This window comes from Setaria italica, chromosome V, assembly GCF_000263155.2.
Source record: "Setaria italica strain Yugu1 chromosome V, Setaria_italica_v2.0, whole genome shotgun sequence".
NCBI lineage: Eukaryota > Viridiplantae > Streptophyta > Magnoliopsida > Poales > Poaceae > Setaria > Setaria italica.
In genome coordinates, this window is record NC_028454.1 from 15371172 (window position 1) to 15396844 (window position 25673).

General features: G+C 44.5%; 1 protein-coding gene across 1 annotated transcript; it reads left to right on the forward strand.

Moving 5' to 3' along the window:
- Window positions 1–8382: 8382 nt before the first annotated feature.
- On the forward strand, window positions 8383–8901 carry LOC111257324 (28 kDa heat- and acid-stable phosphoprotein homolog). The gene is made up of 2 exons (XM_022826651.1): window positions 8383–8678; window positions 8745–8901. Exons 1-2 carry the CDS (start codon window positions 8383–8385, stop codon window positions 8899–8901), a joined length of 453 nt encoding a protein of 150 aa, XP_022682386.1.
- Window positions 8902–25673: the final 16772 nt, after the last annotated feature.

Sequence of the window (25673 nt, forward strand, 5' to 3'; positions counted from 1 at the left end):
TTACTCCAATCCATGGAGAAGATAGCGCCACAAAGATTGCAACCTCAAGCTCAAGAAGCTACTATCCGGACAGGGAACTCTTTGTTGTCATGTCACCACACGACAAAGTCACGACCATTAACCAGCACCACAGAACACCTCGACGAGCAGAACAACATGAAGAAGTCTCTGGCGATGAGCTCTCAGCCAACGCCCCAGAGGGTGAAACAAGGGAGCAATGAACTCAAAGAAGAAATCGCAACGCTACTCGAGCAGAATGTCACCAACTACTAGCCACAAGCATACCTATTGTGAATCTCGAGCGAGCATTTGATGCAGTACAAGCGTGAGAGCACAACACCCCACTCACAGCAATCGTCTTGATCAATCTCTTAACAACCCTCATACCTCAGGACAGAGACAACGAGCTCGCGGTACAACTCGCAGGAAGAGGCAATGAGTTAATAGCACAACTCGCAGCACATGCTTACCAGTTGCTTGACAAGGAGTCACCAATCCCTTCCGTACACCGCAACTCTGGCCAGCATGACGGTAGCAGAGATGCTCCAAGACATGGCGGTGCACCCGAAGCACCACGACAAAACAAAGACGCGGGAGAAGCTAGTCACACCAACTACGCACAAAGTCCTCATTGCCGTAGAACAAATCGGGAACATTCATACATGAGTGATCTTAGGGAAGAACTCAACTAGAATCGCGATGCTCGGGACATAATCTGGAACCGTCATCGCGAACGAGAGGCAGAAACCAACGTTCCCGACTACTTCCCCGCCTTCACCACACGAGTCATGCAGACCAAATTACCCGAAAACTTCAAACCAATGGGGAATCACCAAGTATGATGGCAAAAAGGACCCGGTCCAATGGCTCCGATGCTACGCATTAGCAGTCCAAATAGCCGGGGGCAATGATGACACAAAAGTCATCTACTTTCCCATATGCATGGAACCCACGCCATTGACTTGGCTCGAGTCTCTCAAGCCCAAGTCAATTGACTCTTGGGAAGAATTGAAAACAGCTTTCACCAACAACTACGCGGGATCAATGCAACGCCCAGGCAACAAAGTTGACTTAAGCCAAGTCAAACAATAGGAAGGCAAATCATTGCATGACTACCTATGTCGTTTCTTCTAGAAGAAGGCTACTATCGTCGACATCTCAGAGGGAGATGTGATTGAATGTTTTCAAAACGGCATCCGGGACCGACGCATGTACCAAGATTTTGGCAGATGCCGTCCTACGACTATCAAAGACCTGAAGATCATGGTACAGCAATGGGCAGATAAGGAGGACAAAGAACATGAGAGGTTTGATCGCAACCGTGGGCACAACAACAACAGCCAAGGTAACAACCAAAACAAAGATAGAAAATGCAATAATGATAGTCGAAACAATTACTCGGGTCACCAGAATCGCAAGCGCAAACCTGACAACACGGTTGCAACACTTACCAACTCAGGCAAAAAGGGGGCAAACAAACGCAACAACGGCCCCTCATTCAGCGAGTTACTCAAGAAGCAAGGCCCATGGCATGCACACAGTAACCACTCCGCAATAGACTACTATAGCCTCCGTAGAGTAATGCAAGAACTACCCGAAGCTCCTCCGCCCAAGAACAACAAAAACAACTCGACCGCAAACTCTAGAGACAAAGGCAAAGGCAAGGTGGACGGAACCGATGATGGCGAAGACAAATTTCAAGTCGCATAAAAAACTGTCAACGTCATCTTCGGCGGAATCCCTAGTACTGCTTCGAAGTGATCCAAAAAGCTAGTACTCCGAGAGATCATGGCCATCGAGCTAGCAGCTCCCACCCCACTCAAGTGGTCCGAGGTGCCAATTTCTTTCAGCAGAAAGGATCAATGGACCAACTTCTCAGAGCTAAGCCGTTTTCCCCTGGTACTCGACCCAGTTGTCACAGGCTCAAGACTAACAAAAGTACTCATCGATGGTGGCAGTGGACTCAACGTCGTCTTCGCCAAAACCTTGAGGAAAATGTGCCTCGACATAACTGATATGCTTACACCAACATATTCTTCTTTCTACGGAATTGTTCTAGGCAACGCCGCTATCCCACTAGGGCAAGTTGTCCTACCTATCACCTTCGGTGCTAAGGAGCATTATCGCACCGAGTACATTAAGTTCAAGGTTGCCGACTTTGATACTTCTTACCATGCCATCCTTGGAAGACCGGTTCTAGCTAAATTCATGGCTATACCACACTACGTATACCTAATGCTCAAGATGTGAGGACCAAAGGGTGAACTCACACTATGTCACTACTAGATTTTTGGTCTAATGCAACGGCGGAAAAACATTGCAATATGCCCAAAATCGATGCAATATCTAGCAATTGCAATGACGACTGGTTGGTTGGCAGGCGTGGCAAGTACTGGCGTGGCAATAGCTCTTTGCAACATTTTTTGTGGGTTGTTGCAACTTATGGTAATTGCCACACACATTTTCGTTGCATTATAGAGTATGGCAATGGACGATTTCGTTGCATTAGCATGTATTGCAACGCAAGCAGTCATTGCTATAGTACGTAGTTGCAACGTACAAACTCTGTGGTAATATGGTATTTCGCAATGATTTACATGGTGGTAATAGAATACATTGCCATGAAAATTTGATGTTGTGACATATCCTATGGCAACTAAATTTCTTTCGTGGAAATAAACTATATTGCAACAGAACCATTTTCGGTGGCAATAATTAGTTTTGCAACGGAAACTATTACGTGGGGACTGTTTCTATGGCAACACAACTGCTTTCGTGGCAATAACTTATATTGCCACGGAAACATGTTTGGTGGCGATAATTTGGCTTGCAACAGAAAATATTACATTGTGACAAATCATATGGCAACACAATTGGTTTCGTCGAAATAAACTATATTGCCATGGAAACATATGTGGTGGCAATAACTCATTTTGCAACGAACAATATTTAGAAGCAAGATGATATGTTGCAACGAATTAGCGGTGAAGGTTATTATGTATTATTGCAACTTTTATCTTCCATGGCAATAAGTTGTTGTGCAATTGAAAGTATATAGATGCAATAAAAGATGTTGCAATGAACTGGGGTTGCTGCAATTTTTTGTTTTTGCAACAGGTGGATGTATTTCTTTTCGCAACTGGAAGATGTTTTTCGCAACAGATTGCATTTTATATATTTGTATATCAAATCGTTTGTGCAACGAAATGGTTTCACCAAAATATGAATTGCATCATCATGAATATAAAACCAAGCCATCTCGACATTCATAAAGTCAAAGTGCCAAATACATATTCCAAATTGAAAATAGTTCATAACTAGTGTTGGTATATTAACAATACTAAATCCTTGTAATGTAGGCTACAGGAATCCTGCAATACATTGATATTCCTTGAGTCAACCATGTCATGACTTTGAGCCCATGCGATCCATTGAAGAAGAATGTTCCTATCCAAAAAAAAAAGAATGCAGTGCATCAGCAAAAGGGTCTCATAGTGCAGTAGTATGTACTAAACAAACATGATCTTGGTAATTTGTCTTGTGCTTGTGGACACGTGGTCTGGCACAGAGCATATTATTCGCACATAGGAGACTGCTCTAAGTTTACTGATGCACTTAAACATAGATTATAAATCAGGTTTACTTCTGCATACCTGTTGGCTTCTTGTGCGCACACGTTTTGTAGCAGCATTCAGTAGTTGCCGTGTACTAATATATGCTCCTGCAACATTGTTGCTTTTGCTATTTTGAAAAAGACCTCGAGACACTGTATTAGTTCTATGTTTGCTAGCATTTTTCTCAACTATTGGTGTAGCATCACTTGGGATGATGCTCCTTGGGTCAGTCTGCGTAGGAAAAACAGGTGGAAGTAATTTAGGGACAAAACACATTCCAATAAACTAATTTGTGTAACAAATATCCAAATTGCCTTTACCTGTAGTAATGGGGTTTCTCTCTATTTAGCAAACTTTGATAGCATCTCTTTCATGATATCTTCCCTAAGTGCTTGCCTTTTGTTATTTTCCTCTTCTTGAATCTGTAGCAATTTTTCTTCCAATATCCTTTCCCTTTCAGCCTTTTCATTTGAAAGTTGTTCTTCTAACTTGTCAACCTTTTGTTGGAGCGCATTATTTTTCTAGTTGGCCGCTTTTGTAACACGGGCTTGCTCTTGAAAGTTGAGCTTTCAGCAATTCACTGCGTGATGGATTTTTAGACAAGTAACCATGACCATGGGTTCTATGTGTTTTGCATCCTGTACTTTGCTTGTAGCATATTTGGAAAACATTGTTTTCCTCTGCAGTGGAGATGGGATTTGTATCATCATTGTGTTCTCTCTCGGAAAGCCTTTGGCATGCATTGTCCTAATTTAAACAGCAGCATTGGTGTCGGTATTGGACATTAAAAATAATAAGAATAATGTTGTTAACAGTGAACTATGTAGATTACTTACATACACAGCCTTAGATGCTTCATCTGACCATTGCCCATTCTTCATATGAGTACTCAACCAAAGATTTAAATCACTTGGTTCTTCTCCCGTATCCGGGTCTCTCTAAGATGGCATGAATGAAGCACATTAGCTTGACATGTATGCAAAAAGACCGTACCATACAGAAAGTCTAAGCATTACCTGCTCATGGCTCATGTTGGAAAATGATCTGGACCCCATGACATGGTTCGTCTTTGCTTCTTTAAGGTTCTTGAAGTTCTGGTTGCTAGCTTTCTGTACAGGGTGTAAGTAAAAAAGTACATCAGTAGTGCATTCATTGAACTAGTAATAAATACATGGGATATATGGAATGACGAAAAGGAAATGCTATGAGACCTTGAAATCTGGAGATCCAAAATACAAGATAAGGTAGTGCCATTCTGCAATGTCAAGGTCTTCTGGCTTGTGTTTCATTCTTGCTGCGTAACTGTTGTACGCCTTGTACGTGGCACTGAGCGATGATCTCCATCCTTTGTATCGCGCCATCGCGATGGCCGAAATCTTTTCCTTTTCATCATCAACGTCTGCAAGCTCCCACCTATTCTGTTTATGTGAGAACACATTCAGACGGAGAAGTATTTGGCTATTTGAGGATTATTATAGCAATCATGCAACAGAATTAAACATCATACGTACCAGTATGTCGGATGCTATAGATTTTTTCATATTTTCATGTATGTCTTTTCATTTGTTGACTCCAATAAGTGGAGCCCTTTTCCTTGTAAACATTACAATTTCATCCACAAATGACCGAGCGTTAGGGCCTACGGGACCTCCTAGCTTTGTGGAAAATTCAATTTTAAGTTTCTGTGATCCGCTCCTTATCCTCTTTATGGCTGCTGATAAACCCTTAAGGGCACCACGTCCTCCTTTTATCGCTTTTTTGTCACGCCGAGCATGAGTTGGCCTATCTGATGGTGGTGATTGCATGGCTGCAAGACCTTCATCATCAGGAAGGTTTTCAACTTCATCATTGTCATCTTGATCTAAATAAGATACTGCATATCATACAATGGATCCACATCAGTCTATAAATTTTTTGTTCACAAGTAATATTAACTTTGATTGCTGAATGAATGAATAGAAATTAGTAATGTCTTGAAGATACTCTTTACGCCTTAACCATTCTTTATATGTCTCAATGGTTTCGTCTCTGTAATCATCTTTAAATTCTGCACGTAATGAATATGTAAGTGCAATGGATAATACAACACATAGCTTATATAAATTGTGACTGGAAGAATTGTACCTACCTGTGTCTGGTTCATCCTGCTGTAGGTTTTGAAGCCATATCTTGTAAGCATCTATTTGTTCTCCTGTCCGTCATCCTTCTGTAGTTGTTTCCCTTCGTTGCTTCAAGGGAGTTATGGTTACCTGCAAGTTAGTCTGTTGATCCCTTGTTAGGAGGATCCTGATTTTCCTATCTTTTGAATTGCTTTGTAACATGGCTAGGATTTGGTGGTCATAATCAAGAGGGACGAGGGCTGCTGTGTTCCTGCCACATCGCTCCTTATAGTACAAGAAGGCACGTCCAAAGTAGCTGAGCTTTGACTTCAAACAAACCAAGTTAAAAAAATCTGATATTAGCCCTATCACAAGTGAACTGGGTAGTTTCATGACCCGAAGGTGCCCCAACACAATTGATAATTACACGGTACCTCTCACCAGTGAGTCTGCAATCAAACTCACATGCAATCATTCACTGACCAAGGTAATGTCCATACTCTTACACAGGAATATTAATCTATAAATTCAATAGAGGACTATATTAACCCTAGCACTAGAAACTAGGCATGTATCGAGATCTTCCAATTTGAGATAGGAATATAACCCTAGGCATGTATCCACATCATCCAATATCACATAGGACTATAACCCTATGCAAATTTTTGATTAGATTTGCAATAGCCTGAGAAAACATACCTGGTTCGGGGAGGTTCAAACAAAAACTCATCAGGACCATCGTCTTCAGTCGCCATCTCTTGGTCGCCGGCGGTGTGGGGCGGAGTCGGCCTCCTGCCGTCGAATCCAGTCGCCATCTGTTGGTCGTCGGCGGTGTGGGGCGGACTCGGCCTCCTGTCGTCGTCTTCAGTCGTTATCTCGACAAGGAACCGAGAGTCGTCGGGGCGTCACCCCCTCTCCCCCACGAACGTTAAGGAAACATGATTAATGGAGCCGGAATTTTAGTAGATGGGGATTGGTAAAAATATATGGAAGGGTTATTTCGGCAGGGCTAGTGGGGAAATTTAGGCAGGGCAAGTGGGAAAAATTTGGCTGGGGAGGAGGAGGAGGTGTTTTGGTATATATCGACACGTTATGTTTCATGCATATTTAATTGGAACATTTGAGCAATGCGTTCAATATGACTTACAATTTGGTCAAACTTGAGATACTTGACTCTCCAAGATGGAATTATCTTCTAGTAGAAAAACAAGCATAAGCACTTAAGGTCGAGAACAAGGGATAGACTAATGCATATGAAACTACACCATGAAATTTTCATCTAGATGAAACCATGTATGCATAGTTACCAACACAGTTTGTGTCTTGCATGTACTAATGCATATGAAACTACACCATGAAATTTTGCATTGTAGAGGTAGTTTCAAACACAATTTCATTTTCATGTTGCCTATGTGGCTATCTTGGAAACATCAAAATGAAACTCTCCATTGGGATTAGCCTAGATTTTCATTGCCTCGCCATCACATTAACCGTCAAGAACAAGGGAGGTTAACAGTTCACACCATCGTACCGACCAGTTTCAGAGGTTGCACGGGCCGCAAGGCCATCGTGCAGCTCCTCCTAGTCGTCGCAGGCGCGCAGCCCTTGTCTTGTCTCCTGATGAAAGCTTGAAGTGCTACGGATTACAAGAGATGACATCCACTCAGCCTATCTTGTCTCACGACATCAGCACAACAAAGTGGTGGGCTGGGCTCGATGTGTAGACCGTTGCGGTGTCCTCGCCGCGCATTCACCACAGCGGCAGCGAGAGTGGCGCGCAAGCTTGAGTTGGAGTCTGTGCAATCGTATATTTTTAACTAGCCGTGCATCCCAATTTTGTGAGGTAATACACGGCTTCTGCGTGTCTGTCAACACTGCAAAAGCAAGCTTGAAATCCGGCACCGTGCAAACAAGAGTCGGTCGATCGGATCTGAATGACTCAGTGTAATCATGCGTCCCATCCTTCTTGAGAGAGACAGAGAGGGCAATCACAATCACGTTAAATTCTACTCCCATCCTTTTTTTTGCCGTGCTCCGCGCTGTTGCTTGGCGTTCCGCGCCTGCGAGGATTGGCTACCCTACGGGCGGCGAACAGTGCCTGTGAGGAACGGCTGGCGAGCGGGCGGCGAACGGAGCCTGGGAGGAAGCTCCTGCGAGGAACGGGGCGAGCGGGTGGGTTCGGCCTGCGACACACGGTGAGTAAATGAGTGAGGAACAGCGCGGCATGCGAAGTGGGTGACACACGGTGACTGCAGAAAGCTCGTTGTGGGTCCAGCTCGACCTGTCACTGCCTACTGTAGCGTGCCAGTAGCTCCAAGGAGTTGTTGGCACTATGCCATTGCGCCGCATGGGCCAGCGGCTCTGCGGTACTGCGCCCGTTCCATGAGTACGTCGCGCACGCAGGTTCCCCATGCACACCCCATTTAACATAGCAGTTCATTCACTGCCTCGCGCCGTTTCGCGCCACACAGCCGCCCTTCAACTAGTCCTTCATCTGCTCTATCCCTTCGTTCCCCCAGTCAAGAGGCGTCTCGTCTCCCGGCGTGCGGTTGCGTTAATGCTCTGTCTCTCATGCACGCACGCATATATATCTAAGCGCCCTCCCGCAATCCCTCTGCACCCTCCCACAACAAGCCCTCTGCACCCTACTGCAACAAGCCGTTGCCACCATGCCTCGCCGCTTGAAGACTACTTGGGCCATGCTCAACCCTTCCTCCTCCGCTCCTCGCTCCCTGACGACGCGGCCTCCCCCGCCATCGTCTGACGATTCGGAATGCTCCTCCTCCCCACCTCGCTCGCCGCCGCCGCCACCTCCCCTGCCGTCGTCCAACTCATCGGACCTCGAGGTCAACCTCGAGGACGATCCAGATCGGGAGAGCGATTCGGAAGAGGAGGATTTGGCGATGGCTCAGCAGGGGCCATGGTCGGAGGAGGTTGCCGTCCTCAACTCCTTGGAGACGGCACGGTAAGAAGAAGAAGATCGGCGCCTGAGCGCCATCACAAGAAAGGAGACTGAGGACTGCATCCTCAGGCACACTCTAGAGATCTCCGCCATAGAAGCGGAGCACGCCACCCGGAGGAAGGATCATCGAGTGGCGATGGAGCTGGAATGCCGCCGGCGTGTGGCTGCAAGGAAAGAACGGGAGGAGGCGGCGGTGGAGAAGGAGCGGAAGGGGCAGACGAACTAGTTTATATGTAAATGTTGTCAATGGAATGAACTGGTGTTTTGTTCCAGTTGTCGAACTTGTTCTTTTTATGTTTTAATGGTAACCAGTTAGTAGTTTTATCTTGTTCTTGGAGTTTTTGCCAATGTAGCATAGTAACCTAAAAACACGGTGCAAAGGATCCAACACTCACTTGAGTAGGCGATCAACATCAAGTCACAGCAGTGTAAATGTGGCGATCAACATCAAGTCACATAAGTTGCCCAGCCCATTTTCACGTACACATCTACAACTCCGTAGTACTCACTTAATGCTGAAGCGGCACATCTACACAAGCGGCTTAAAACCAAATACACATCTACACACAAGAAGAGACCCCGGAGACAGTGGCATGTAATCATACGTAGTCACATGTAATCATATGTTTCACAAGTCTTAACTAAAATCATTGGGAATTTGGTAGGTTCTACAATGTTCGTTAATCTAAAAAAAATGCAGAATGTATGTAGTAAAAAAATGAAAGGTAAAAAAAGGGACCACTGCCAAAGGGGGTCTGATGAGGCTCAACCTCATAGGGAGCCCAATAGAAGGCTCAACCACAGAGGGAGCCCAACCGAGCCCACCAAGAGCAAGCAGTCAGGTAGCGAATCAGGTGGCATATCAGATGGTAAGTCAGAGGATTTCGATGGTGCTTGTGCGCCTCCCTTTTTAAGTATGGCAAGGAGCTTCTTCGTGAGTGAGGTGGTACTAAAAATTGTGGCCATGAACTCTGGCGCAACATATTTCGTACCTGGGCTGGCCCATTATGAATTCTTCCCCGTTCCCCCATCTCGCTTGCTTCTTCCCACATAAGGCCCCAAATGGCTCCGCCCCGAGCTCCTGCGCTGGCCGCCGCTCTTCCGCTGCACCGAGATCAAGCGCCGCCTTCCGGTGAACTTGGGATCCGACGCCACCTTCCGGTCAACGGGTAGGTTGCCGGCCAGCGAGGAATGGGTAGGTTGCCATATTCCAAATCTTTAGTTTATTATATTGTCAGATTCACTATTAATTTCAAAGAACTACAAATTATGACAGTTAAACAAAAAACACATCTTCCGCTCCGTCCATAGTAGAATTCATAGGCGCAATGTATCCATCATTGATGTAGTCGTCCGTGTTGTCTTCATCATCTTCATTTGCTAAGTCAATAGTTGTTGGTTCGGGTACAGACTCAGCAAGAGCCTTTTCAATAATAGATGCGTCACCGGTGACACCTTCAACGCCAGTCCTAGTCCAGTTTGTCAAATCTTCATGTGTGCCCGATTCGATCATATCTCCAACTCCGACATCGATTGAATCAACATCAATTTCTTTGGGTTGTCTAATTCGGGCATGAAGAACACATTTCTGGGGTTCATTCTAATAACAGTGCTCCAATCTTGTTTCTTTGAACCTTTCACATAAAATACTTGTTGAGCCTGTGTCCCCAAAATGTAAAGTTTATTTAAATATCGCAATCGAGTTGTATCGATATCTATAATACCATACTGATCCTTGTTGAATCCTCTACCTTTGCTCCTACTAGCAGTAGGCATATCGTACCAGTCACATTGAAACAGGATGACTTCCTTTTGTGTTGGGAAATCTAGTGCGTATATTTTTTTGACCACACCATACCAGTCGATGTTGCCAGTAGTAGGATCACCATTCACAACAACACCAGAATTTTGTGTAGTCAGATTCTTCTCTACATGAGCAGTTCTGAACAGAAATCCATTGATGAAGCACCTATTAAAAACACGTGCCCGATGGTTTGGTCCCTGAGAAAGTGCATGCATGGCATCACTTGTTTTTCTTTCTGCATAAAGTATGTTCATCTGCAAGAAGTATAAAAGAACAATGTATAAGTACATGAGCACTAAAAGCAATAAAACTCGTGAGGAAATTGTACTTCACCTTACGCTCGAACCAGCCTACAAATTGTTCTGTATGATGTTGTTCAACATTCCTGACACACTGTTTTCTGAGTAAATCCTTATGCATACTATAGTAAGGGGCAAAACGGGGGGAATACAAAGTCAACAAAAAAACATGTATGTGCATACTCCAATATAAGTAAATTAAAGTTACTACTTGGCCCATGGAATAACCTCATCACAATTTGTTAATATCCAGTGCCTCATCCGCTGCATATCTAGCCTAGTAAGTTCCTCAATTGCAAATCCTTTCTTAATATAATCAATGTTGCTGAATATGCTTAAACCTGCTGGTGGTTCATTCACTGCAGCCCTTTCATGACGCTCTGGACGATTAATCTTTGTGTCCATGTCATCCAAAAAGCGAGAGAGAAAAGTCATGCACTCCTCTAGTATATATCCCTCTGCTATTGAACCTTCAGGATAGGCTTTGTACCGCACATAGCCTTTCAACGTACGTAGATACCTCTCTATTGGATACATCCATCTATAGAAGTCCTCCTAGTTTAGCCTCTTCAGCAAGATGAACTGGCAAATGCATCATGATATCAAAAAAAGCTGGTGGGAAGATCATCGCCATACGACAAAGAGTCTCTCTAATTGAAATGTTCAATTTTTCTAACTCTTCGATGCTCAATTCCTTAAAACATATTGCATTGAAGAACCTACTAAGCTCAACCAGTGGTTTAACAACCTCTTGTGGCAGTATGTGATGAACCACAATGGGTAATAGTTTCTGAAATATAACATGGCAGTCATGAGTTTTAAGTCCAGAAAGCTTACACCTCGGCACATCCACACATCTCTTGATATTAGACACGTAACCATCAGGCATCTTGACACCTTGCAGAAATTTGCATAGATATACCTTGTCATCTTGACCCAAACTGTACAACGCTGGAGGCAAAGTGTATTTGTCATTCATCACCAAAGGATGTTGATCCTTCCTCATGCCCAAATGTTGCATGCCCAAACGAGCCTTCTCGCTATCCTTGGATTTTCCTGCCATGTCAAGCAAGGTCCCCAGTATGCTCTCACATATATTTTTTTCAATGTGCATCACATCCAAATTATGCCTTACAAGCAACTTTTCCCAGTCAGACAGTTCAAAAAAAAATACTCTTCTTCCTCCAATTGTGCCATCTAGTATCCTCTTCACGCTGCTTCCTCTTTTTAGTCGTGTTCCCAAATGTCACTTGCTCAAAGTTTCATACTGGTTCAGCACACCTTCCCCATCCAGTGGCACTGGAGGCTCCCTCGTTTCCACCTGGTTGTTAAAGCTAATCTTGTTGCGGCGCCACCTGTGATCCATTGGTAAAAAGCGGCGATGACCCATATAGCAATGCTTTGAACCAAATTTCAGCCATAAATAGTCAGTATCCTTGTGGCAATATGGATATGCAAACTTGCCTTTTGTGCTCCAACCAGATAGCATGCCGTATGCTCGGAAGTCATTAATTGTCCAAAGTAGAACAGCACGCAGAGTGAAATTCTTCTTTACCTTTGCATCCCATGTCTGAACACCGTTGAGCCAAAGATCTTTGAGCTCATCAATAAGGGGCTGCAAATACACATCAATGTTATTTCCTGGAGATTTTGGCCTCGGTATCAACATTTACATCATCCAGAACGGTTGTTTCAAACACAACCAAGGAGGCAAATTGTAAGGGATTAGGATCACAAGCCATGTAGTGTATGCCATGTTCAACATCCCAAATGGATTGAAACCATCATATGCAAGACCCATCCTAATATTACAAGGATCCAAAGCAAATTCCTTATAAATTTCATCCACGTGTTTCCATGCCATGGAGTTAGCAGGGTGCTGCATTTTTCCATCTTGAACAAGTCCCTCCTTATACCAATGCATATATTTAGATGTGGTCGCTCTCATGTATAACCTTTGCAAACGAGGGGTCACTAGAAAATACCTTAGGATTTTCTGTGGAACACGCTTCTTAGGTGCAGCATCACCACTAGCCTCCTTCTCACTTGAACCAACAGGTTTCCATCTAGTCTCTCCACATGTTGGACATGTATCCAAGTCAGCATATTGTTTTCTAAATAAAACACAATCATTGATACATGCATGTATCTTTTCGTAGTCCAGCCCAAGATCACGAACTACCCTTTGCACTTTATCCAAACTATCTGGAACACAATGACCTTCAGGGAGCACAAGCGAGAATAGCTGAAGCACAGCCTCCAGAGCACTGTTATTGAGACCAAACATGCACTTAATCTGAAATAGCCTGACAATGAATGAGACCTTAGTAGCCTCCTTGCAACCTAGATATAGTTCTTTCTGCGCCTCAGTTAATAACTTAAAGAATTTCTTAGCGCTTTCATTTGGCTCTTCAGTTCGGATTTCTCCACGTATTGCACCACTGATTAGTGAGGAAACCAAATCATTCATAGACGGACCATCCCCTAATTCACCATCATTGCCAACTCCTTCAGTGATGCTCGCATATGAATCCTTTTCTTCTCCTTCCCCTAGGATGAAACATTCAGAAAATCCCCTAAAAAGCAAATGATTTCTACTTTCCTCAACTGTTATGTATGACATGGACGGCATCTTGTACATGGACATGGTGCCGTATCTCCTTTACAAGTGCCTGCAAATCTAGTCTCCATAAATTTCTTCAATCCTTTTTACCACTGATCTGATACTTGTGGCAGCCGCATCCAACTCCGATCATCATTATGCGACATTAATGTCCTGCATATACAGTTAGTTGCTCATATCAGTACGCTAATAAGTCCCTGCTTTCTCCATCTATATATAATTACCTCCACGTTGTTCGACGTCCGGCCGTCGCCGCCCTGCTGCCGCCGCAACCAGACCCTGTTACCGTCGCCGCCCTGTAATTACCCTAGGGCAATGACAAGGGTAGCAATGCCAAATATTAGGCATGAATGCAACGACCAGGGTCATAAGATTAAGCAAAGCCCAGCGCCACAAAAAAACTAAAGCCCAACAAAATATTTTTTCCTCCGACGCCTCCCCTCCCATCCTCGTCCAGTCTGCCTCCTCTCGTCGAGCCCAAACCTCCTCCCCATCCTCCTCCAATCATCCTCCACCAAGATCCGCACACCTCCCCCTAGATCCGATCCCCTCCCAAGTCCCTGTCGCTCCCCATCCGCACTGCCCAGGTCAATGCGGGAGTACCATCGCGACGCTAGGGGTCGTTTTGCCCAGGGCAACAAGCTTATAAAGTTGGAGACGCCATCGAAGGCCCACACCGTGGGAGGTCGGGGCTGCCGTGGCGACGCTTCTTCCGCATGTCGTCAACAATTACACAGCGGCGTCAACAGGCGGCCTACCACGCGGTCAGTTTCGAGGGGGTTTACCCTGGGGAAATCTTTTCAGGTGAAGATAATTGCCGACTCCGACTACGAAACTGAGTCTGACATAGAGACAGATGATGATATTGACCACATGTGCGAGCAGTGCATCGATGAAATCGTAATGTTCTTACTTTCTTATATGTTTTTATCTATGTATCTATGTCAGAATGTCAGTCATGCATAAACCCCTGAAACATTAATCATTGAACATTAAAATAATCTAAACATTGAATGTCAGAATGTATTGCAGACTGATTTTATTTAACTGTTTGATGTATTGCAAACTGATTTTGATGAGTTGAAATCTGCTTTCAAGAAGTACGCGAATCATGCCAATGAAAAGTACAACAAAGTGGTGCGGGAGCGCCATGAACTTGCCAAGAAGCTTGACATAACTAAAGAGAAGGAGAAAACATTAGTTGCAGCAGTTAAGAGGCTTGGCAAGAAGAAGGTAGATATTAAGTAGGTCTTGGTTCACAAAGTGTTTAGTTTCGTCTGTAACATAACCTCTAGTGCTATGATCCCCATCTGTCATGTTCTTTTGGACAGCCTGTGTGCATGGGGGAAAACGTTGCTTGATAAGCCTCATTTTGATCAATGTCTTTGCTATGATCCCCATATGTCATGTTATGTTCGATCAATCTGTTGGTCTAACTGACAGATACATTTACAGTATTAAATTACTAATTGAATGAGGTTACTAAAATAACTGTCAAAGCCTTGCAACATTGCCTACCTATTGCAATGAATTTTCATAGAATTTATTTCTGTAACTAACATAGAATTTATTTCTTTTACTTCGGCTCCTATCCATCACCCAACTATTGCGTAGCGTGGTGGTGAGGTGCTCAAGTTCAAACTCTGGAGACCCTGGTTTGATTCCCTCATTGCACATCTTTTAATTTTTCCATTAAGTAAAACTCGCAACCATTTTTCAACTCGTGGCGACAACACCAATCTATTGCAACAAATTTCTTGTTGTTGCCATGGGCTATGTGGCAACGTAACAAATTCGTTGCAATATTGCTTCCTACTTGCAACATTACGTATTTCGTGGCAATAACCCTTACATATTGCAATGCAAAAAAAACTTTATAACAACGTAAAAAAATCGTGGCAATTTGTTCAGCAACTCACAACCATTTTCAACTCGTTGCGACAACACCGACCTGTTGCAACAGATTTTCCATTGTTGCCTTGGGCTATGTGGCAACGTGACAAATTAGTTGCAAAAATGTCAAAGCCTTGCAACATTGCTTATTTCGTGGCAATAACCCGTCGATATTGCAACGAAAACAATTAATTATTGCAACGAAAAACACACGTGGCAATATCGCCTACCTATTGCAACAAATTTTCAAATGGTGGCAATAACACCTACCGGTTGCAACGAAAACTCAAAATCGTTACAATAACCCCTACCTGTCGCAACGAAATTTGCATTGATGGGATGATGGCGGTGGCAATAACCCTAAAATCTAGTAGTGCGTGGAGACCTGAGGCGATCCTATGATTGCGACACGGAAGCCGTCAAAATCGTTGCGGCTTCTCAAGTACCCAGTCCCATGCAACAAGTCTTCACAGCCTCGAAAAAACTCACCCCAGCAGAACTCGAGATTCCAAAGAACAAGTTGGGGGTGGCCAAGGTCAAGCCAGCAACAGACAAGGACTTCAAGCCCATTGACCTGGAAACCGGTGATTCATCCAAGACAGCCCTGATTAGCATAGGATTGGATTCCCAATAGGAAAGCACGCTCGTCAGTTTCCTTCGGTCTAACCAAGACATCTTCGCTTGGAAGCCGACCGATATGCTAGGTATGCCCAAGGAACTGATCGAGCACTCACTAAATGTTGAGCCCAAAGCTACTCCTAAATGGCAACGATTACAAAGATTCGAGAGATGCTATCAAGAAAGAACTAGCCAAACTACTTGTGGCAGGCTTCATCAAGGAAGTTTTCCACCCCGATTGGCTAGCCAACCCAGTACTCATTCATAAGAAAAATAACAATGAGTGGAGGATGTGTGTCGACTACATAGACCTCAATAAGCACTGCCCCAAAGACCCCTTCGGGTTACCTAGGATTGACCAAGTCATCAACTCCACAGCCGGTTGCGCGCTACTTTGTTTCCTCAACTACTACTTGCAGATAGCACTCAAGGAAGAAGACCAAGGCAAAACCACCTTCATCACCCCGTTTGGAGCTTTCTGCTACAAGACAATGTCCTTCATGTTGAAGAACGCAGACGCAACATATCAACATGCAATTCAGATGTGTTTCGAGAAGCAACTACACCGCAATGTAGAAGCCTATGTAGATGATGTAGTCATCAAAACAAGAAACCCAGAGGATCTCATTGCAGACTTGTAGGAAACTTTCACAAGTCTGCGAGCCTTTCGGTGTACCCTCAGGGAAACTACTCGGGTTCATCATTAGCCATCGTGGTATTGAGGCCAACCTAGAAAAGATCTCTGCTATCACCAACATGCAAGCTCCAGCGGGCATCAAAGATGTGCAGAAGCTTACAAGCTGCATGGCAGCCCCAAACAGATTCATCTCAAGACTTGAAGAACGCAGACTACCCTTCTTCAAGCTACTTAAATGACAAGACAAGTTTCAGTGGACAGATGAAGCCGAAAAAGCTCTCGAGTAGCTGAAAGACTTCTTGTCAAAACCACCAATCCTCACAGCTCCATCACCAAATGAAGATCTGCTCTTATACATTGCCGCAACTACTCATGTCATCAGCACGGCCATAATAGTTGAGTGATCTGAACCAGGCCATGCTTACAAAGTCCAGAGACCAGTCTACTTTGTCAGTGAAGTACTCTCGGACTCCAAAACCCGGTACCCACCGGTACAGAAGCTACTCTACGCTATACTACTCACTTCACGGAAGCTACGATATTATTTTCAAAAGCACAGCATAACCGTGATTACCGACTTCCCGCTAGGCGAGATCCTACACAATAGAGATGCCACGGGAAAAATCTCTAAATGGGTAGTTGAACTCGGAGCATTGTCCTTGGACTTCAAACCCAGGACTTGATGAGGACATCACTTCTCCGGATGCACATGATACTCCGCTGGACATTCAAGGTCCAATCACTAGAGCTCGCGCATGACAGTTGCATTTAGAGGTGAGATCGTTCTTAAGCAATTCATTTTATGATTTTAAGAATAGATTGCTATCCAATGATTATATTTTGATTAGGAACAAAGGAGAGGACCAAGAAATGCGTGGAGAGAGGCTTGGAGGCGTGGAGGACCAGCAAGGACATACAACTCGAGTTGGAGGCCCAAGCCAAGTCGACTTCGAGTCCACCTCGGTGTCCAGGAGCAGTCCACAGTCATTTGGACGCCCAGGCTGCATACGGACTCCGTTTTGGAAGTTCTATATATGGTTGGAAAGTTTAGAAGATCTATTTTCCAATGGCACTGGTCCCATGCCTAAATTCGTCTTGAGTCAACGGGAATCGTCGAAACAAGATGGCGTCCAGAATCTGTCCTCGCGCTGCGTCGCCTTATTTTAGCCTTTGGGACGTGTATCGTTGTTGGGCCCACTAGGGGCGCGTCCAGGGGGTCGACCACGACCCTAACCCCTATATAACAATATCCGTCACCTTTGTTAGGTTTTGGGTTTTGCTTAGATTAATCTGTCAAGAACAGTTTCGCCGTCATCGGTTTGTAAAACCCCAACTCGTGAGCTTAATCAGTCATCCGCAAATTTGGTTTGCATTCTTCCTTGTTCTTGCTTGTGTTCTTTGATTCACAGGCAAGGATTAGCCTTCTTGGCGAGGTCGACCGTACATCGCTGGTTGATAACCTGAGGAGACGTTGTGCTGCGATTGCGGGGTTCGGAACGTGTTGTTCGGAAGCCAGATTGATTTGTGTAGCGACTCCGCCCAAATCATCGATTAACTAAACCTTTCGGAAGATCGGGACCCTAGTCCACATCAAGACTGCAATCAAATCCCAAGTCCTAGTTGACTTTATGGTAGAGTGGAGAGAGAATCAACTACCCGCTCCAATCGGAAAAACCCAAGCACTAGGTCATGTACTTCAACGGATCACTCAAGCTTGAGGGAGCCGGCACAGGAGTACTCTTAATCTCCCCAAAAGGTGAACAAATCAAATACGTTTTTCAAATCTTTTGGGAAGTCTGAAACAATGAAGCCGAGTACGAAGCACTTCTACACGGCCTTCACCTTGCAATCTCACTAGGCATCAAACGACTTCTGGTTTATGGTGACTCGTTAGTAGTCATCAACCAAGTTAACGACAAGTGGGATCGCAACAAAGAAAACATGGACGCCTACTGCAAGGAAGTCCACAAGCTCGAGAACAAGTTCTCAGGACTCGGGTTTCACCATGTCATCCGCGACAACAATGTCGCTGCTGACGTATTATCTAAGATTGGCTTGACACGTGCGGAAGTCCCAGTGGGAATCTTTGTACACGAACTCCGCAAGCCATCTATCACGGAACAAGCTACTCAACCAATTATCAGCAAGGAACCTCCAGGCCCTGACTGTGAGATCATGATGATCGAAGTTGACTGGAGGACCCCTTTCATTGATTTCATCAAAGAACACAAACTACCCTCCAACAAGAATTAGGCAGAACAAGTCTCGCGACGAGGCAAGACCTACATTTTAGTTAGAGAGAAACTCTACAGAAGAGGTGCCTCCTCGGGAGTACTCATGAAGTGTGTCACTCGTGAGGAAGGCACGGACATTTTGGAGGAGATACACAAAGGAATATGCGGCAACCACGCATCTTCAAGAACAATAGTAGGCAAAGCTTTTAGAGCAGGCTTCTACTAGCCAACAACATTGGCAGACACAGAAGAACTCGTCCGCAGATGCCAGGGTTGTCAATTCTTCACCAAACAACAACACGTTCCCGCCTATAAGCTTATCACAATACCTCCAACATGGCCCTTTGCATGCTGGGGGCTCGACATGATCGGCCCACTTCGAACAGCTCCAAGAGGATTCAACCGAGTACTCATGGCCATCGACAAATTCACCAAGTGGATCGAAGTCAAATTCATGACTTGCCCCAAGGCCGATTGAGTCCTTGACTTCCTGGATGAGATCGTTCACCGCTACGGTTTTCCCAATAGGATCATCACTGACTTGGGCTGAAATTTCAACAATCATGAGTTTTGGAAGTACTGCGAGAACAGTAGCATCGATGTTCGCTATGTCTTTGTCGCTTACCCATGAGCCAATGGCCAAGTGGAGCGTGCTAATGGTATGTTACTCAAAGCTCTCAAGAAACAACTACATGATATCGGTAACACCAAAGGAGGCAAGTGGCTCAAAGAACTACCCAACGTTCTCTGGGGGCTACGTACTCAACCAAGCAAGCCTACAGGGCACTCACCCTATTTCCTCATCTATGACTCAGAAGCCATACTCCCTGCTGATGTCATGTGGAAGTCTCCAGCAGTTGAACAATACGAAGAAGGAGCAGCAGAGGAGACAAGGCGACTCGATCTGGACAGTTTGGAAGAGTCACGCTGTGTAGCAATCATTCAATCCGCAAGGTACCTTGAAGGACTATGCCGTTACCATGATCGAAATGTCAAAGAACATTCTTTTGACAGACATGGTCCTCAAGTGCATCCAGGATACAATGGGGCTGCATAAACTCAATTCACCATGGAAAGGACCTTACATGGACTCCTTTTTGTATGATCCTTCTCTCTTCTTTGCTCTTTCTTTGGAGACGTGTGCTATATTTTATTTCTCTTTTTTTCATCATGCTTTCATGTGCATGTATTTTATTTCTTTTTGCGTAGCCCAAGTCTCTTCTGCAAGGATAATTTTGGAGAGAGAGGTCATAGAACAACATGGAGCTTTATTTTATGGATGGATGGATGGTATGATTGCTATCTTCCAGTGTAGAAGTTTAGCATATGGTGGTGGTGTGTATGTGATCTTGATCATGGGAGTATGACAAGTTTCTCACTAAGGGTCACAACAATTTAACAAAGCTCAATGAGAGAACAAGTTGCATGTGTAGAGGCTATGTAATAGGATCAACATATGGTATTGGATGAGAACTTCTCATCATTGAGGAACTTATCATTTTAGCATTTTCAAAAATAAAACTCCGGATATCAAGCATCACGTAGAACAAGATCATAGCAGCTCTATTCTACCATATCATATCTCACAACAATCTAGACATGGATCATACTTTTTGCTACCCACAAATTTCAAGCTAAGGTTTTATCATGCAAGCCAACAAACTCAAAAACATGGGTAGGTTACTAAGTTGTAACAAGACATATGAGAGTAAATAAATAGAGCAACTATTCATCATTTCAACCATGGAGAAATTAAAACATTCTTACCACACATAGGAAAGCAGTAAATATTTTGTATCTTTTTAGTTTTTTTAGATTTTTATTTGTTTTTAACATGCATATTCTAAAAATGGTATAGATACAAGTTACCTCTCTTGTGGAGTCCTCCCCCAAGCTAGGGCTCACTATTGTTGATTGGGGTTGTACCCCATCCAACGGAAGTAAGCCTGCAGCTCCTCCTGTCGTTGTTGTTGCAGTGGATTTGAAAAGCTGGATGCCCATACTTGCAATGCAAGAGTGGGAAAACACAGGGTGGCATCCAAGTGGGAAAATAAACTTTCCCCAAGCGGTTGCTCCCCTTGAGTTCAAACCCACAACAAAAAGCAAAATGGAGGAAGAGAGTTTCCTTGCTTCTTTCTCCTGAGTGAAATCTTTATCAAAGGAACTTGAGAGCCAATTTTGAGGAGGAGTGAATGCCATAGATGGGAAAGACTCCTCTCCCCTTTACTCCTTGTAGAGTTTAGGAGAACAAATAGCCAAATAATGACCGGGGGTGATGACTAGAAGTCGTTGAGGCAAGTGAGGCCTAAAAGTGATTGACTCAGCCAAATCAGGGATTCGACTGTCACATAGCAGGTCTCAATTGTTGTCCCTTGGGTACAAAATTCCTTCTAATCATGTGAGATCATGCACGAGAAGTTTGGCCGAATTTGTTCTATAAAAGGACTCAAAAGAATTTTCCAACAAAATCAACTCAGTTTTGTTTTCAGAACTTTTTTTTGTAAAAAGGGAAAGAGGCTAGAAAAATTCCAGCATGCAAATGAGGGTTTTGAAAAATTAAATATGCAAATGCAAATGTTGAAGAAATCCAAATTTTGAAAAGCAAATGTGCAATTGGAAAATCAAATATGCGATAACTACCGATTTACCTGTCGGCAAGGACTCACCAAGGCCGACGAGCGGGACTCTTCTCCAACGTGTTCAACTCGATGATGTGGCATCCTCCTCTGGAGAAGTGGCTGCAGACGCTCGTTCCAATTTTTGCCACACTTTATTGATATTCTGAGGTGTCCTTGGTGTGGTCGGTGGCTTCTTGGACCTTCAGGATTGTGAGTCGAGTCACTGCCCCGGCGTCATACTCGTCCTCTATTGCTCAATAACCATGAAATCCTTCATGAATAAGATCAAGATATCCATTCCAGAGGGTGTCGCTTCAACCTCCTTGATATGTGTGTTGGTTCCCTGCTTGCTCTTGATCATGGAGCATTGCTCCTTCCTCAGACGGAACTCAAACTTCTTCTCCTTGCCATTAATGTGGAGTCAGATTACTCCAGCTCCTACATCAATACGTGCATCCGCTGTCCTAAGGAATGAGCACCCAAGGATGAGCGGCGATTCCTTATCGATATCCACATCAAGCACCACGAAGTCGACGGGGACGAAGCAATCCCGAATTCTCACCGGAATGTCTTCAGCGATTCCCGCCGGGTACTGGACAGATGTATTGGACAGCTGCAGCTGCATAGGAGTTGGAGACAAATCCGTATAATTGAGGCGACTAAAAACTACCTTGGGCATGACACTGACGCTGGCTCCAAGGTCGCAGAGGGCATGGTCGAAGCGATGTGTCCCGATCATACAAGTGATCATGGGACACCTTGGGTCCTTCTTCTTCTTAGGAAGCCGGTTGAGTATAGCTATGCTACACTCTTATGTAAGCTTCACCACCTCCAAAATGGGCATTGGTCGCTTGTTGCTGAGGATGTCCTTGAGATAATGTGCATACATGGGTATCTGCATTGCCTCCAGTAGTGGAACATTGATGTGGATCTTTTGGATCATTTCCACAAAGCGAGCGAATTGCTCATCCACAGACAGCTTCCTGTTGCGCTGGGGGAACAGAAAGATGTGGCGTCGAAGAACTCATGTGGTGCTATTTTCCCCTCGGGCGCCTTCCTTACCTCAGGCAGCTCCTCTGTGTTGGAGTGGCCCTCGTTGGATGCCTCAACTTCTTTCGTGCCTCCCTTGTTCTTTCCTGCATGGTTAGGATACGGTGGATCGCGAGTGGTCTTACCCCCTCTTGTGGTCACCACACTAGCATTTTCACCAGAAGACTCAGGTTGCCCCGGGATCTTTCCAATCTCAGCAGAAGGAACAGCAGTGACCAGCTGAGCTAACTGGGTTTCTAGCATCTTATTAAAACTCAGTTGGTTCTTGAAGGTAGAGGAAAGACCATCAATTTTTATGTTGAGGCTATCCAAGGTTTTCTCATTAGTAGCTAACATTTTAGTAAAACTTTCATTGATCTTAGCTTGCCCAAAAATGAGATCTCTGAAGGAGGGTTGGTTGGAATTGAAAGAATTACCATTGTTGCCTCCTTGGTAAGGGCGTTGATGATTCCACCATTGGCCTCCTTGTGGACGATATCCGTTATTGTTGTTGCTGTTCATGTACAACATGTCCTCCTGAGTCTCGGGGTAGTTGTTCCCTGAGTGCCCAATGTTTCCACAAACCTCACATGTCATGTGAGAATCCATAGCTTGGATAGTGTTGGACATGGCAGCTTTCTCTTTTGTGTAATCATCCAATCTCTTCATAAGGAGGTCCATCTTAGCGGTAAGCATGGCTGCTTCCTTGACGGTATGCGTACCTCCTTGTTTGGGTTGGAGTTGTTCACCGCTCCACCCTTGATTAGAGACCATCTTCTCGATCAAATTTTTAGCAGCTTCAATAGTAAGCGAGAAGAAGGCTCCTCTAGCAGCAGCATCAACATGGCCTCGGAATGTCGGAGTCAACCCATTATAGAAGTTCTGAAAAATGAGCCACTTATCCATCCCGTGGTGAGGACAAGCCAGGATGTACTCCTGAAGCCTTTCCCATGCCTTGGGAATTGACTCAGAGGCTGCTTGCTGGAAACTCGAAATCCTTCCATGAAGGGCGTTGGTTTTGCCCAATGGAAAGAACTTCGTGAGGAATGCCACAAATCATATATCCTATGTATTCACCTCCGTACGGCTCGCATAGAACCATTACTTCGCTCTTCCCAGGAGAGAGAACGGGAACAGTCAAAGACGAATAGCATCTTCACTCACCCCTCTGGTGGTGAAGGTGTTGCAGAGCTCAAAAAACTGTTGCAGATGGGTGCTTGCATCCTCATTGGCTTTCCCACATAATGGGCTAGCCTGCACCATGTTAATGAGACCCATCTTGATTTCGAAGCTCGCATTCCCCGTGTCCACCTCAGGGTCTTTCAACACCTAAGAGTTTAAGGGAGTGGAGTACTCATGAAGAGTCTTCTGGGCCATAGCGTTTGACGTAGATGGTGCAAAGGAAGCTGGGTTGACTGCCAAGAGAGTAATCTAAGGAGGAACGACATGAGATCGTACCCTTCTCACAAGTAACTTCGGATTCTCAGCAAAATTTGTCGGCAAGTCGATACGAGTCATACACTACCCGTCTTCACATCAAAGATAGAGAAGACAATCAAGGTTAGCCTACTTGAGTAAGGATCTATCAACTATGAATATAAATATATACAAAGTAAAAACATTTAACCAGTGCCTTCCCCGTCAACGATGCTAGAAATGCTTGTTGGTATATTTAACGATCACGAATAAATCCACAAGTGCACGGATATACCATTGAAACATTTCACCCAAGAGTATTCCCAAGGGTATCGTATTTCCCAAAGGAAGGCGGGTAAGTCAAAAGAGTTTACTATGCATATGAATATACCATAGATGGATAGAGACAATACTCAAGGTAGGGGTAAGATAATGGTAGATAAGTAGTGTGACACACACAGGAATTATCTCAAGATAACTAAGCTAGGAAGAAGGACTAAGAGTTAGCTCTGGGTTCATATGTACTTCCTATATATTGTACAGATCATACAAGCATAACATACATACACATTGTATAGGACTCAGGCCTATGCACCCAGGCACACACGGGGAGACAGTACCCATACCCGTTCCACTCGACAAAGTTATTGCTAATTTTCGAACTCCTACAGTGTACCCGAATGTGGGGGATTATGAAGGACTGACATGGCTGTCACTACCTGCCGCCTACCCCTAGCAACCCGTGGGGCAAACTCATATCCAATGAGGCTAACAAATCCAAACACCATGCTTGCATTGTTAACAACACTCCAGCCGACCCAAGCTATTGTGACAAGGGCTGAAGCCGCCATAAGCATGGCCATTGAACCAATGTCGTAGCTTAGATCAACTAAGCTATACAAGGTATATACGCACCCAGAGTATGTACTAAAGCATGGTCTCAAGGCATACATGAGAGTATATAAGCCTATAGTACGATACCAAGGGTATACGACTAGCGTAGGAGCATATAAGCCTAGCGTATCAACATAGCAAGGGTATAAGACTAACTCATGCATAGAAGAACCAAACACGACACTATATAAAGAAGATGAATACTTTGAATAGAATAAAGTCAACCTAGGAATGTAAGATTCAAGAGCCATACCCTAGACTCCAAGGAGACCTGGAACTTGAAGGAGAGCTAATCTAGCCTAACTCCACAAACTTGGAAACTAAGAGGGAGAGGATGATTCACTTGTGGTGTGTGTCCTAGAATAGAGCCCCTACCCTCATAGTTATAGTCTCATAGAGGCGGTTTACAGGAGGAGTATTTGAGGGAATCTCCTATAACCGACATAGGGAAGCCATCAACCGCCGCCATGTGTCAGCTGGGAACAAAGGGAGACATGGGAGGTCCTGGTTCGGCCGACCCCCCCCCTCGGGCCCACTCGCAACCACCTTCGTCTGGTAGACTACCAGGTGGGTCCCAATGACGGTTGTGGGTGTTACCCGCCTTGGTAAGGCGGTTCTCTACAGATTGTGGGCCAATGGGTCTATGTGCTACCCCTGTGGCAATCTCTCATTGATCATAGTTGTGTTTCTTTGTCATGGGGGTGTGCTTTCTCCATCCTTTTGTGTTATTTCACCTGCAACCAAATAACCTCCATGGACAAGTGGTACTACATTATTTGAAACCAAATATGCGTGTAAGAAATGCCAATCCTCCTTTATTCTTGAGTATATTGACAGTCATATTTGGTACTTAACAACCATCAACAGTGCACAGAAGGGTTGACCAAAACTCAAAGAAGAAAGGTCATGTTGAGAAACCAGAGGATGAGAGGC

What these genes read in the sequence shown, in the direction of transcription:
- LOC111257324 (XM_022826651.1), top strand. Translation starts at nt 8,383, where the DNA reads ATGCCTCGCCGCTTGAAGACTACTTGGGCCATGCTCAACCCTTCCTCC. An exon ending in AACTCCTTGGAGACGGCACG is followed by an intron (nt 8,679 to 8,744) that starts GTAAGAAGAAGA and finishes CTGCATCCTCAG; the next exon opens with GCACACTCTAGAGATCTCCG.